The following is a 14,802-nucleotide window of genomic DNA, read 5'->3' on the forward strand; positions in this document are numbered from 1 at the left end:
TTATGACAGGTTACTGATCCATCAGTGACCTGATCCCCATTTTTACATAATGCATATAATAGTGTTGATAATGCCTATAATATTGTGGCTATTGTGAGGTTTAGAAAAAAAATTACATCCAGCAAAATGTCACCGGCGATGGCAGCGCCTGCGCAGTAGCATCTATAAGTAAGAGATTGATGCTACCGGACAGGCGTCGCCTATGTTATTTTGCTGGATGAAATTTTTTTTCTAAGCCTCACAATAGCCACAATATTATAGGCATTATCAACAATAATATCAACATTATTATATGCATTACGTAAAAATAGGGGGGCAGGTCGGTCACTGAGGGATCAGTGACCTGTCATAAGCCAATACAGATGAATATGTAAGCAGAGCACCACATAAAGCCCCGCCCACAGCCCCACCCCAGAGCACGAGAATCTCATTAACTCAAAACTACAAATAAAGATTAAACAACAACCACAAGATGGATTTCATCACCAGGTATCAATGTAATCAGTATAACGGTGCTGACCTGACAGTGTCTGTAGGTTACTGTGCACAATCCTGCTGAAGGGTTCACTTTAAATTTAGATCTTAGGCATTTGTAAAAAGCGATGGAGAGCTTTTATTTAAGACTATCAGGGAGCTACAGACTCACATAAGTGAGGCAGAACATTCCCACCACAATCAAACTACACAGAATGAACAGGTAAAAAAAAATGACAGAATAAATAAAAATGTTTTAATCCCCAACAACAACGTATGTACGAGGGGAGACCTCCAACAGTAAACCGGAGTTACATTCATTTATGGTGGATCATTGGAGCTACTGTGAGTCCTGACCAGAAGAGTAGAGAGAGTATTAGCGCCTGTGATGAAGGAGCAGCCGCCATCTTAGATATGGGGCCACATGTCTGAGCTTGGCATCCATTTTGGTCTAAGTTTAGGAATTACAGGCAGCTAACGGCTTCTATACTTCAGGTGCTGTGTACTTAGTAAATACAAGCAGGATTTAGTGTTCCAATGCTAAATAGCCAGGGCCATTGGTGTGATAATGAGGATAGACCCAAAACAGAGCTTCAAAGCTCAGGTACGGATCCGTGCCAGCAGGGGGCCGGAAAAAAAGCCTAGGGCTTCAATTAGAATGTACCTGCTAGCAGACGCAGGAATATACATCCTTTGTGTGTCCCAGACGCTTTGGCTCCATCCTAGGAGCATGGATTTTTAGCCCACCCTCTGACACAGGGGGAGGAACCTAGCGTGTTTAAGGACTTAGCAGCCCCTGGCAGATATTCATTCTTTCACACAGAAGATCCAGACGATGACGATCTAAGAAGGACCTGGGGACAGACCTGCCGAGGGGAGCAGCGGCCCATGCTTTGGGGGTCTGTCCGGCAACTAAGATTCTTGTACCTGTGGACTGCAGAGCTCCCCAGCACCCACATGACCCTACAATCTGGTAAATTGACCTCCAGCTTAATATCTTAAGTCTTGTACCCTTATTGTTATATCTTTTCTCTGACTGTAAATTTACTGTATATTTCTGTAATTATCTAGTGCGCCCTTAAGGCAATTAAACTAGAAACTTAATCTTGGGCTGATGCTTTTATTCTAATCACGAATCTTAGAACCCCCAGCGGGTAACAGGACCTCCTCACCGGCGACCATTTGCTCTAGGTGCAGTTCCCTTAATGACCTGAGAGACAAAGGGGGCACCGGAGAGCTGTGCATGTGTAGTTACGTCACGGTGGTGATGTGGGAGGAACGGGTCTGTGTGCGTTCCTCCACAGCGCCCCCCATTTCAGGAAAGATTGTGCAGTAATCTGAATTCCCTAGGATCGAAAACAATGTAATTTATGACGTGGAGTAAATCCATGAAACCAGGGCTCGAGCCATTCCAACACATCTCCTGCAGGGGTGAATAAATGTATATTACAGCCATCAGCCACGCACAGCTTAGAGATATATCATGGCACAGGTGTAATGGTTTTTATGCAGTTTATCACAATCCTCCTTGAAATTTGTTAGTTTTAATACAAATTGAAAAGTCAGGATAAAGGGAAATTCTGTTGTTATTGTACAGAAATTCACACTTGGCCTCACTGCACATTTAATGTTGTCAATCATAAAAGTGAAGTTTGGTCAGAAAGACTGGACCTGTTCTTGTAGGGACCATATGAGCACATTCAGCAGCACAGAAGGGAGAGAAGGTAGATTCATCCAATAAGATATCAGGGATCTAGGAAGCCAACAGCATCATTACCCTCCAATTTCTCTTACAGACCCATCATATTACTTTTCTTCAAGTGATTTTCTAACTTGTCAGCACATTCTCCATACGCTGTCATTTGGCTTTGTAGTTTACAGACCTGGGCAGATAATGGTCAGCGTCTCCTAATCCCAGGGGGTAGATGGATCCTCTAGGTGTTAAGTTCTATAGAAAAGGGCTTTCAATGCCAAAGGTCATTTGAACAGTTTTGAGTGGAGGAGAATGTTGTGGTCTAGAGGCAAAATGGTGATCACACGATTGTGATACGATCAGACGACACCACCGACATAGCAGTCACAGACGGTGACTGAGAAGAATCTCAATGCAGGAATGAATGTGCTGTATGGATTTATGTCTTTTTACATCAATTAAGGAATTTGCACCCCAGACCTTGCGGGGCCATCACAACACAGAACCCAGACCCCAATCAGAGGACAATAAAACATTCACACTCCTTATCTATGAACTGTTCCAATATTTATGGCCACAACTGTTTATCACTCTCTTATAATGATAGCTCTGCTTCACGTCACTTGTCTTATCTATTGCATTATTTCTTTCTGTGCTGTGTTGTGTATAAATATGTGATTCTTCAGATTTTGCATTATTCCATGCCTGATGAAGAGACCTGAGTTGTCTCAAAAGCTTGCAATTTGTTACCATGTTTTCAGTTAGCCATTAAAAGGTATCAACCACTGAGGACTCTCAATTCTAAATGTATTTCTCTCTACTGGCTAACACGGTACAAAGATACATATCTTTCCTGTAAGACGAATCTGTGACTTCTCTGCATTTAGTGGTTACTACTCACCTGGGTAGTCATATGTAGGAATCTCCTCTTTACACCGCTCATCACCCCTCACATATGTCTCTGTAGTATTAAAATGGGTCAGATCTTCACCCTGAAACAAATATTGTAAAAGTCACAGACAGATGGAGAAGTCACATCTATGATCAGCTCTAATCCTGCCATCTCCACTGTTCCCATTACACAAGTATAAAACATATAATACTGGTGGATAAAACAAGACTGAGCACAAGACCTTCACAGCAGTCTACACATCATAGGGGAGGTCTCATGACACCTTCTCTCCATCTACCTGATGATGCTGAGGAACATGGGGATCTTCTGGTTTACAGTCCTGTGGAAGAAGAGGACGGGGACATCTCTCTGGTGTTGTCATCTTACTGGATAGAACTGGAGGAAACACATACAGGGACTGAATTCATTCTTTACATACAGATAATTATAGGCCATGTGTATTTAGTCCTGTCTATTACCTGGTGATGTGAGGGGCTGGGGAACCTCCATCATGATGTTCTTGTACAGATCTTTGTGTCCTTCTAAATACTCCCACTCCTCCATGGAGAAATAGACAGCGACATCCTGACACCTTATAAGAACCTGACACATACAATGATACCGTCATCCCCGATCCCTTCATGGTGTTACTGTATAATGTCCCAGCAGTGTCACCTCTCCAGTCAGCATCTCATTCATCTTGTAGATGAGTTCTAGGATCTCCTGGTCATTGATGTCCTCATGTATCAGGGGGTGAAGTGGAGGCCCCGTGATTGGGCTCAGGGGTCTTCCCCATCCCTCAGACACAGGGTCCTGACAGCGCTCACTAGAGGTCTTCTTCACCACTGTGTAATCCTGGTTATGGAGAGACACATTAATAAATCTCACTACAGACATTTCCAGAGTCCTCACCTCTCCAGTTCTGTCCATCTGTTATTCCCATAGATAAGACTGATGTAATGTGACGTCATCAGAATCTCTCACCTCTCCAGTAAGCCGTAAGAGGATCTCTAGGGTGAGGTGTAATATCCTCTCCGCCATCTTGTCTCTGTCCATATCCATCTTTGATGGGTAAATCAGGAAAAAATTATTATGTAGAAGATCTTCACTGAGAGGATCCGATATTGTAGAGACCTGAATGAGAAGATGAGCCGATGTCACATCATAAAAATCCTGTGTAATACAATTACTGGAGATAATAAGGGAAACATATGAGGAGATTTATTATTTTACAGTATTTAGTTTCCTTCTTTACATCTACTAATAAAACCTATATATTTAGGCCACAGACAACAAGCAGTTTCTCCCTCGGAGTCGGCAGCTGAATACGTTCCTCATAGACTCATCTTCCATAACGCTAATTCTCGTCTCATTTACCGACACTGGAATCGGCATTAGCAATACTGCAGGAGATATTCATTACACGTGACAGGAGAAATAACTACTTCATGATGAGGACGACATCTTCATCTTCTACTACGGCTCTAGAAACATATTTGGCCCAAGTCCATCACTGACTCCATCCCCACCGGCCGTCTATATGAAGGTTTCCCGTGTTCCTCGCACTGTAATCTTCTATCACGTTAGATCTCAGGTCTGAGTCACACACCGAAGTTTGAGGCTTTTATAAACGGTTTTCTTGTTTCCACAAGCACAAAGGACAGAAATGATCTGATCCCAAAGTCTCCATGTACAGTGTTTTATGGGGTTTATTTCTGGCCTTAGGCTTTTTTATATTACAAGAAAACACCAGAAAAAAAAACAGATATTAAAATGTTTCTAAAGAAAATTGACTCCAACAATTCTTGTAAAAAGAAGAAAACATGGGAAAATCAGAATACACATTTTATTTTTTCACACAATAAACAATTGTTAAAAAAAAATGAACTCTTTTGGGCCCCAGAACATAGATGTACACCGCAGGGACGGCACAGGTGTGGCTGCAACAAAAACCCTGGCAGTTTAACTACTTGTTGCTGCCAAAGCAAACATGGCATCTAAGACATACTTCCCAACCTTTGAAGAAGGGAAAGAGGGAAAAAGACTGCGTTGCGCTGTGGCAAATTTTAGGCCATGCCTGACCACACCCATTTCCAACTAATCACACTCATGTTCATGCCCCAACCACACCCATTTAGCACTGCTGATCACACTGACTGGTACTGAGGGTACAGTGGCTGGCATTATGGGCACAGTAGCTGGTACTGTGGGCACACTGACTGGTACTGAGGAAAAGAAAGAAAGAACAGAGAGAGAGAAAAAAGAAAACAAAGAGAGAAAGGAGAGAAAGAAAGAATGAAAGAACAGAGAGAAAAAGAAAGGAGAAAGAAAGAAGGAAAAGAAAGAAAGAGAAAAAAGAACAGAGAAAAAAAGAAAGAGAGGAAAGAAAAAAAAGAGAGGAAAGAAACAAAGAACAGAGAAGGAGAGAAAAAGAGAGGTGAAAGAAAGAACAGAGAAAGAAAGAAAGAAAGAAAGAGGAGAGAAGGAACACAGAGAGAGAAGAAAGCAGAGAAAGAAAGGAGAGAACGAAAGAGGGGAAAGAAAGAACAAAGAAAAAAAGAAATGGAGAGAGAAAAAGAAAGAACAGAGAGAAAAAGAAAGGGGACAGAAAAAATAAACAGAGAGAAAAAAAGAAAGGGGAAAGAAAGAAAACAGGGAGAGAGAAAGAGAAGGGAAAAAGAACAGAGAGAAAGAAGGAAAGAGAAAGAAAGCAGGGAAAGAAAGAAAGAAAGAAAGAAAAAGAAAGAGAAAAAAGAAAGATCAGAGAGAAAGAAACAACAGAGGGAGAGAAAGAGATGAAAGAAGGAAAGAACAGAGAGAGAGAAAGGAAGAGGGGAAAGAAAGAACAGAGAGAAAGAAAGAAGAGAGAGAGAAAGAGGGGAAAGAAAGAACAGAGAGAGAAAGAAAGAGGGGAAAGAAAGAACAGAGATAAAAAAAAGAACAGAGAAAGAAAGAGGGGAAAGAAAAAAAGATCAGAGAGAGAAAAAAAGAAATAGGGGAAAGAAAGAAAAAACAGAGAGGGAGATAGAAAGAAAGGGGAAAGAACAGAAAGAAAGAAAGAACAGAGAGAGAAAGAAAGAAACAGAGAGAAAGAAAGAACAGAGAAAAAGAAATAGGGAACAGAAAAAAAAGGGGAAAGAAAGAAGGAACAGAGAGAGAAAGAAAGAAAAGAAATAAAGAACAGAGGGAGAGAGAAAGAAAGAGGGGAAAGAAAAAACAGAGAGAAAGAATGAAAGAGAAAGAACAGAGAGAGAAAGAAAGAAACAGAGAGTGAGAATGAAAGAAAGAACAGAGAGAGTAAGAAAGAGGGGAAAGGAAGAAAGAAAGAGGGGAAAGAAAGAACAGAGAAAGAACAGAGAGGGAGAGAAAGAGAGGTAAGAAATAAAGAACAAAGAGAAAGAAAGCGGGGAAAGAAAGAACAGAGAGAGAAAGAAAGAACCGAGAGAAAGAAAGAACAGAGAGAGAAAGAAAGATTCTATAAAGATACTATAGCAGCCCGGCTCCTATTGTAGTGCCCAACAGAGCCTCCCAGTGCAGGACATATCATGATCCGCTCACATAGCCGACATCCCTGAGTCCAAGGCGATCCCGCTGTCGGAGGAGGACACGGTGATGGATCTGAAGCATTCCCTGAAGATCCTCCATGGTTCCGTCACAATCTCCTCTCGAAATTATCTAATTTCCGGTCAGCTTCTAGCTCGTCACATCCGGGTGGCACGTTACGTGCGAATTCTAAAAGTGCTCCTCTGGGCTCCGTAGTGTACTCTTATGTCAGTGGGAAAAGTAAGCTCCCGGCCGGGGCAGTGGGGCAGACTCTCTCTCAAAATTGGGACTGTCCTGCTGGATTTGGGATGGTTGGGAGGTATGAATGCTTCCCACCAAACACCTTGTACACTCACGGTTCCACTTTGTATGCCTTGTACACATACAGCTCTGCTCCGTACACCTCGCACACACACGGCTACACTCAGTACACACATGGCTCCATACACCTTATATTCACGCGGCCACACTCTGTACACCTTGTACACACATGGCTCCGCTCCGTACACCTCATACACACACGGCTCTGCTCCGTACACCTATGGCTCCGCTCCGTACACATCTCCGCTCCGTACACCTCGTACATGCGCGGCTCAGCTCCGTACACCTCGTACATGCGCGGCTCAGCTCCGTACACCTCGTACACGCGCGGCTCAGCTCCGTACACCTCGTACACGCGCGGCTCAGCTCCGTACACCTCATACACGCGTGGCTCCGCTCCGTACACCTCATACACGCGTGGCTCTGCTCCGTACACCTCATACACGCGTGGCTCTGCTCCGTACACCTCATACCACCGCACCATGACCAGACACCAGATTGCCACCAAAGAGTGACCTATAATACCACATACGAAAACAAATACAGCCACACCATGTCCATGCCACATATTACCACCACAGTCACCGAATAATATCACATAAAAGGAACAAATACCACCTCACCACGTCCAGACCACATATTACCACCACATGGTGACCAATAATACCACATACAAGGAACAAATGCCACCACACCTTGACCAGATCACATATTACCACCACATAGTGACCAAATAATAGCACATACAAGGAGCAAATACGTCACACCATGGCCGGACAAAATATTACCACCACATAGTGACTTACTACTACAATACTGATCAGTAATAAAAAAACACTATACTAATATCACCATAAGTGCCATTATACACAGGAGATCTGTACTTAGTATGCAATGTGTGTACAGGTAATACAGTGATCATCGGTGACATTATACACAGAAGCTCTCTATATAGTATAAAGTGTATAGTGTCAATGTACAGGTAACACACTGACTCACCAGTGACGTCTCCAGGTGAAGTCCTTCATCTTTGCTTTTCATCTTCATCCAGCACAGAGCACCATCATTTCTTCCAGCCAGGGTTCATCGCTGCAAGAAATAACACAGTTATCTAGAGCACCGCTTGCAGAACACATTACTTAATTTTTTCCCAAATTCTAAACTAAACCAGATGAAGAAAAAAAAAGGCGACATATTATCGCTCTGCAGAGTAACAGGACTGCCTCCCCCATTTAAAACAGTATTCTCAAAAATAAAATAAATACATCACTGCAGTAATAATATCTATTAATTAGCCCCTATGATAATAATATCCCCCATTCTGGCCCCCCGTATGTCAAATTCCTGGCTCCAGCCATATGTTCTCCCATCCTTGGCCCCATATGGTCTCCCATCCTATCCTCATGAGTATCCATTCTGCCCCCATGTGATGACCCATCCTGCCCCATATGATCTTCCTATCCTGCCTTATCTGTGCCATGATCCTGCCCCATCTGTCTCCATCTTATCCATCCTGCCCCATGATCCTGCCCTGTCTCCATCCTGCCCCATTTGTCTCCATCCTGCCCCATGATGCTGCACCATCTATCTCCATCCAGCCTCATGATCCTGCACCATCTGTCTCCATCCTGCCCCATGATCCTGCACCATCTGTCTCCATCCTGCCCCATCTGTTTCCATCCTGCACCATGTCTCTATCCTGCCCCCTGTGTTTCCAATCCTGCCCACGTGTCTCCAATCCTGCCCCCTGTCTCCACTCTGCCCCCATATCTCCCATCCAACCTCCGTGTCTCCATCCTGCCGATGAAACATATTGCGGCTTGCCGCTTTCAATAAAGATAAAAAAAACTTTCTCCTTACCTTTCTGCGCTCCTGCAGTGAGCGTTGATCCCTCCAGGCGTTTCAAGCACGCACTCGCCAGCGAATGACAATGTTGTCATACGCTGGCGACGTGCACACTGACATCAGCTGTCAGCTGCCAGCCTCAGATTGGCGGGCAGCTTTAACTATTGCCATGTGGGCCTGGACTCGCACGGCAATAGAGTAACTGAGCCTACATCTCGGATGCAGGTTCAGTTACTGCATCGGCAGAATCCTGCCGCTGGGGCCCGGAGCAGAAAAGACGGGGCCCGATGTGGGCCCCCTCTGCTGATCGGGCCCCATACACCAATCATGGCAGTAATGCCCTGATGGCGCCCCTCCAGCCAACACTTATCTCATGTGTATGGGGCCAGTAGTATTAAAATGACAGGCAGTGAAGATACACGGCACTACAGTAGTACAGTGCATCACCGAAGCCATCAGAGGCTTGTATGTTGGATGATCGCACTAATCAGAGTTGTTAAAAAAAATGGTTTAAAAGTGGAAAAAAAAAAAATCACAATTTCAGCAACAAGAAATATCCGTCACTATAGGGAAAACCGAGTCACTGCATAATGTTAGTTAAGTCACGTCCATAACACAGTGGAGAAGATAGAAATCAAAGGTCCTACAGCAATAGCTGGAATGAGGCCCACCAACGTAAAGAAAAGCAAATCTATCTACATATATATATCTCCCAGCGCTGCAGACCACATGCTGCTGTTGTACTTGGCAGGCCTGGACCAGATGGAATGGAGATGAAGGAGGGAGACCAAAGTTCAAAAATAAACTTTCCTTTACTTAACAAGAACTTGATGAGAAGTATATACATCAGATAGGAGACACTATACTTTATGAATGCTTCTTCTGCATTATGCTGAGTTAGGAACTTTCTGGTTACATGTGGTGGTACATAACTTTTGTTATAAGCCAAATAGTCCAGCAAACCTAAGCTAAGGACCTCACCTTGCTTTTTGTCTCCGCTATTCTCTCTGCCTGGAATCCGAATTCTTACTGCCATTTTATCTTTGCTTTCCTTCAGAATGTACTATCTGATGTCTCCTTCCTGGCACACAACACCATATCAATTCAGGAGGACTGCAACAGATAGAAAATAAGAAATGCAGACCTTTGGTCTATCTGACTCATCACAAGGAAATTGTTCTCCTTGCAGGGGTTCCACCAATGCTCACAGCATCCCCACTAACACTGGCACTCTCGCCGTTGCCGCCTGCTGCCTTCATCTTGGTGACTGTAACCCTGCTCGCAGCGCCACTTGAAGAGATGGCCGGGGGACCACCACAATGCAGGGTGACTATGGTACACAAGATGAGGTGCAAACAACAAAGGGTTAATTTATTCACAGGCAAGGAATGCAGTGTTTAGGAAAATGCAGAAACAGGGGTATGCTATGGAAACAGACAATTTACAAGGATAATATTCTCTAGCTGGGCCGTCAAACAGCACGGAGCACCAACTATCACAGCTCAGTGTATTTATCCAACTGGCAAGACAACACAGTAAAGGAATGTATGATGCTACACTAACTATAACCTATCTGGCCTTTGCTAACCTGGCCACATGGCTGCTGTGCTCTATTGCAGCCTATCCTAAACCCTAGCATGTGCACAGAAGAGGTTAACACTCACAATAGCGTTGGTATCTCCGTCCATTCCTGGGGGCCTGCAGATTTCCAAGATGGTGCACACTTCTTCCTGGAAACTCTGTGCAATGTGGTCTTTTCCTTGTGTGCAGGTCCAGTGATGCTCCTAGAAACGGTGGTTTCCCTCCTCTGGATTCCTTTCTTGTCTTTTCTTCGTGGCTCCTCACAGCAACATAGGAAAGCCACCTTGTTTTCCACAGAAGCATTTACAAAGTCTTTCCTTCACAGCTCAGGCACGTGTCGTTCCTGCAGAAATCTCGGCTCTCTCCTCACACACAGAAAAGCAGCCCCTCCCCTCTCCAGTGCTGGCAGAAGAGACCAAAACAGTCTTTACAGCAGGGAAGCGCAGAATGTCCCACTGCTCTAACTAAGGGGGTGCTGTCTCTTAAAGTGGCAGCTTGTCTCTACGGTCCATAGCAACGCCACCCTTACATGCCTCCCTACTTAAAGATGGTCATCCTCGACTATCACAACATCAAGGTTGCAGTGGGATAGAGGCACTTGCAATGCCGAAAAGCACCTATAGGGGAAAAAACACAAGTGGAGAAACAGACAGAGAACACTTTTCTATGTATCGGGCTGGTGGAACCTCTGCAGTAGACCTCTGGGATCTCTGGATGTCTTGACTATGTTCCAGAGGAATACTTGCTGCAGAAGTTGTAGTAGGCTCTTGTCTGGACTAATCGTCATGTGGCGGCAGTGGTACCTCCAGAAGATTACCATCTCTGTCCGGCTGAGGGACCCCCACGGTGTCAGGGCCGATCCACCATTCATCATTGATTTCACCAGCAGGCAAGGCAGGTTCAGGATGTGGAGCTTCACCCTCAAGTGGCACTGGTACAGGACGGGCCTCGGACTGGCATAGGACGGGCCTCGGACTGGCATGGCCGCAGCATATTTCTGTGAAGCACTCTAGGAGCAGACACCCCATTCTCAACCTGCACCTTGTAGACAGGGCCATCAGCATACACTTGCTCGATTACTTTGTAAGGCTGTATTTCCCATCTCTCGCTTAGCTTACCCCTGGGGCATTTCTCTCTGACTAATACTCGGTCCCTGGGATGGAGCGGTATCTCCTGAATCGGTTTACGGCCCTATGTTCTTTCTCCTGTAGCTGCTGGCCCACTAACCGCCGTATTGTTTGCAATCGTTGCCGATGTTCTTTCAACCATGAAGTGACGGTTCGCTCAATCAGGTCTTCTGGCTGTTCTAACGTCAACTCAATGATCTCTCGTCCAGCTCTTCCAAACAGCAGCAGATATGGGGTGTAACCCGTGGTGGAAAGGACCTGATTGTTGTAGATCCAGACCAACTCTGGCAGGTAGTCTGGCCAGCATGCCTTCTTGTGCTCTTCCAACGTCCTCAGCATTTGCAGCAAGGTTCGGTTGAATCGTTCACATGCTCCGTTGCCTTGAGGGTGGTAAGGGGTGGTACGGGACCACTCAATGCCATACAAATGTTACAGTTTTCCATCACCTTGCTTTGGAAACATGCACCTTGGTCAGAGTGGATGCGCCTTGGGCACCCATACACTCGGATGAAGTCTTGACAAATGGCCCGCTCCGCTGACTCGGCAGTCTGATCTCTAGTCTGGATGACTACTGTGAACTTTGGAGAAATGGTTGGTCATCACCAGACAGTACTGTGGACCCCGGCCTAGTGTTCCACGAGGAGATAGCCGATCATCAAGACTTCCAATGGTTCCTTAGTGTGTATGGTCTGGATGGAGGCTGTTTGTTCAGTACTTTTAATGAGGTCACAGACCCGACACTGCCGGCAGACTTCTACCATGGACTTCAACTGGGGGCAGTACACGTACCGCTGTAACCACTGGTAGGTCTTTGTGGACCCGAAGTGGGCTCCGAATTTGTGGGCTTCTTTAGCCACTTCCTGGGCCATTCCTCCTAAGATGACCACCTGCCACCTTACTTCATGTCTTTTGGCTGTTGTCTCTTGCAATATGGCACTGATTCTCGCACCTCCAGCCTATCCCACTGGTGTAAGACACTCTTCATCTCAGCGTCCAGACTATCTCTCTCTTGTTTGCCCGGTTTCCGCTTCTGCGCTACCCAGCATTTCATCTGTCTCGCCCTTCGTCTTCATCTTGAACAAATCCCCATTCTTCATTGGTTCTCCCCAGAGACTGGGGTAGCATGCAGGCCTCCCTACTTGATTGGATGGCAACCACTGGGGTCCTGAACTTACGGAAGTCTGGGGTTTCTCTTAGAGTTGTTCATCGAGATCCCCCACTGGTGTTTCCACCGTCACTCGTGACAGGCCGTCGGCATTTGTATTTTCAGTGGCAGAGCGATAACGGATGGTAAAGTCAAACTTGGCCAGGCGAGCCACCCACCGTTGTTCCAAGGCTCCCAATTTAGCATTCTCAAGGTGGGCCAGGGGGTTATTGTTCTTTCGAACTTGAATCTTGGTCCCTGCCAGGAAGCCTGCAAACTTCTGTCATGGCCGACACCAGGGCCAGGAGCTCTAACTTGAAAGAGCTGTAATTGTGGGGGTTTCTTTCGCTGTCTGACCTGCTAGCATACCTGATGACTCTCTCATATCCATCCTGTACTTGGGAAAGTACTGCACTGAGTCCATGAAGGCTACCGTCTGTGTACAACAGGAACGGTTGATCGAAATCTGCGTAAGCCAAAATCGGGGCTGAAGTAAGAGCATTCTTTATAGCCTGGAAGGCCTCATCTTGCCTCTGGTCCCAAAGGATACACTGGGTCTTCGGCACTCTGGCGGTCCCCCTCAGCAGCTCATTCAGGGGACCCTCACTGTTCGAGGGACTGGCCAGTTCTGGATAGCAGCCACTTTTTCCGGTGAGGGTAGTACCCCATCTTGTGACACTATATGGCCCAGGTACTCGATCTCTCTCTTGAAGAGGTGGCATTTCTTTGGCTTCACCTTCAGATTATGAGCTCGCAGTCTTCCAAGTACCTGTCCAAGCCGAGCAAGATGGTATTCAAACGAGGCAGAGAACACAATGATGTCATCCAGGTAGATCAGGGTAGCCTCAAAGTTTAAGTCTCCCAAACACTTTTCCATCAGCCGTTGAAATGTGCCCGGACCATTGGAGAGCCAAAGGGCATCCGGTTAAACTCAAACAATCCCATAGGGAGGATGAAGGCGTTTTTTTTCCTTGTCTTTTTCTGCCACGGCTACTTGCCAGTATCTACTTGCTAGGTCCAAGGTGGAGAAGTACTTGTCCTTCCCCAGCGCTGTAAAGGATTCCTAGATGCGGGGTAATGGGTATGAGTCTCGCACAGTGCAAGCACTGAGTTTCCTGTAATCAACAAAGAACCGGATGGTCCCATCCTTCTTCTTGATGAGCACTACCGGGGCCGCCCAGGGGCTCTGACTACTCTGCACTACTCCTGAATCCAGTATCTGCTCAAGTAATGTCTTTACCTCTTGATACATCTTGGGTGGGATTTGCCGGTATAGTTCTCGAATTGGATGAGTATTCCCGGTCGGTATCTCATATGTGATCGCTTCGGTACAGCCAAAATCTTCGGCGTGATAAGCAAATACGACCTGATTTTCCCACAGCATAGCTTCTATCGCCTGCACACACTCAGGGCCTAGGGCCTTCACATCTACTTCCATTGGATCCAGGTTGTCCCGCCCATTCCACTCCGGGGTTGGAGTCTCTTCGGGCCCTGCCGCGACTGCCAGAGTTCACCCCGTACCTTCTAATCGGCGATAAAGACATCTCCTTCTGACTCACCACTTTGCCCTTGTGTAGGTATTCCCGGGCCAGATCTGTCCCTCATGGCAAGGTGACCTCCCCGAGGCCCACGTTCAAAGCTCTTATGGGCATGTGTCCTTGCTGGACCACCGCTATCGTACGAGATATCATGACTTCTTGGTCCGCTCCTCAGCCTACCACAGGCTGAACAATCACCTCCAGCCCATCAAGGTTGCAATGAGTCCCCAATGGAAGGTGTAATATACTTTCTCGCTTGGGAGGCAGGATTACAGGCTCTTTCCCTGGGGCCCTGATGACCCCAATCTTCTTATAAGACGGTACACTCTTCTGCATCCCACAGACGCGGATCAATCGCTGAAGGGCTTCTTGAGTAGGCTTGTGTGTAGCAGCCTTCTTCCAATAACTGGGTCTCCATTTGGTAAGCATTATCTGATCGAGTTCTCGTAAGATATTCATTCCCAGTGCTACAGGCACATCTTCTTTGATGGGCTCAGCAACTAGCAGGATCCCTTTCTTTCCCACTTCTTGCCCAAAGATTCGAATATTCATCCACACGACCCCTGTGACCGGGATCGGTTGTTGATTGGCATCAAACAACCGGATCAATGTCTCCTTCTCTGGCTTGGCCAGGGCCTGAAAAT

The 14,802-nt window shown here is 45.9% G+C and overlaps 1 protein-coding gene across 1 annotated transcript in view; it reads right to left on the bottom strand.

The window, feature by feature from the left end:
- Nucleotides 1-14,802, bottom strand: part of LOC141059269 (uncharacterized) — a 1,095,346-nt gene that overhangs the window by 1,072,231 nt on the left and 8,313 nt on the right. The window contains 1 exon segment of the mRNA XM_073555586.1: nt 4,044-4,193. Within this exon segment, the coding sequence (XP_073411687.1) occupies nt 4,044-4,193 (150 nt within the window).

Source organism: Dendrobates tinctorius, unplaced genomic scaffold, assembly GCF_039654945.1.
Source record: "Dendrobates tinctorius isolate UK_male_01 unplaced genomic scaffold, ASM3965494v1 ptg000226l, whole genome shotgun sequence".
Classification (NCBI taxonomy): domain Eukaryota; kingdom Metazoa; phylum Chordata; class Amphibia; order Anura; family Dendrobatidae; genus Dendrobates; species Dendrobates tinctorius.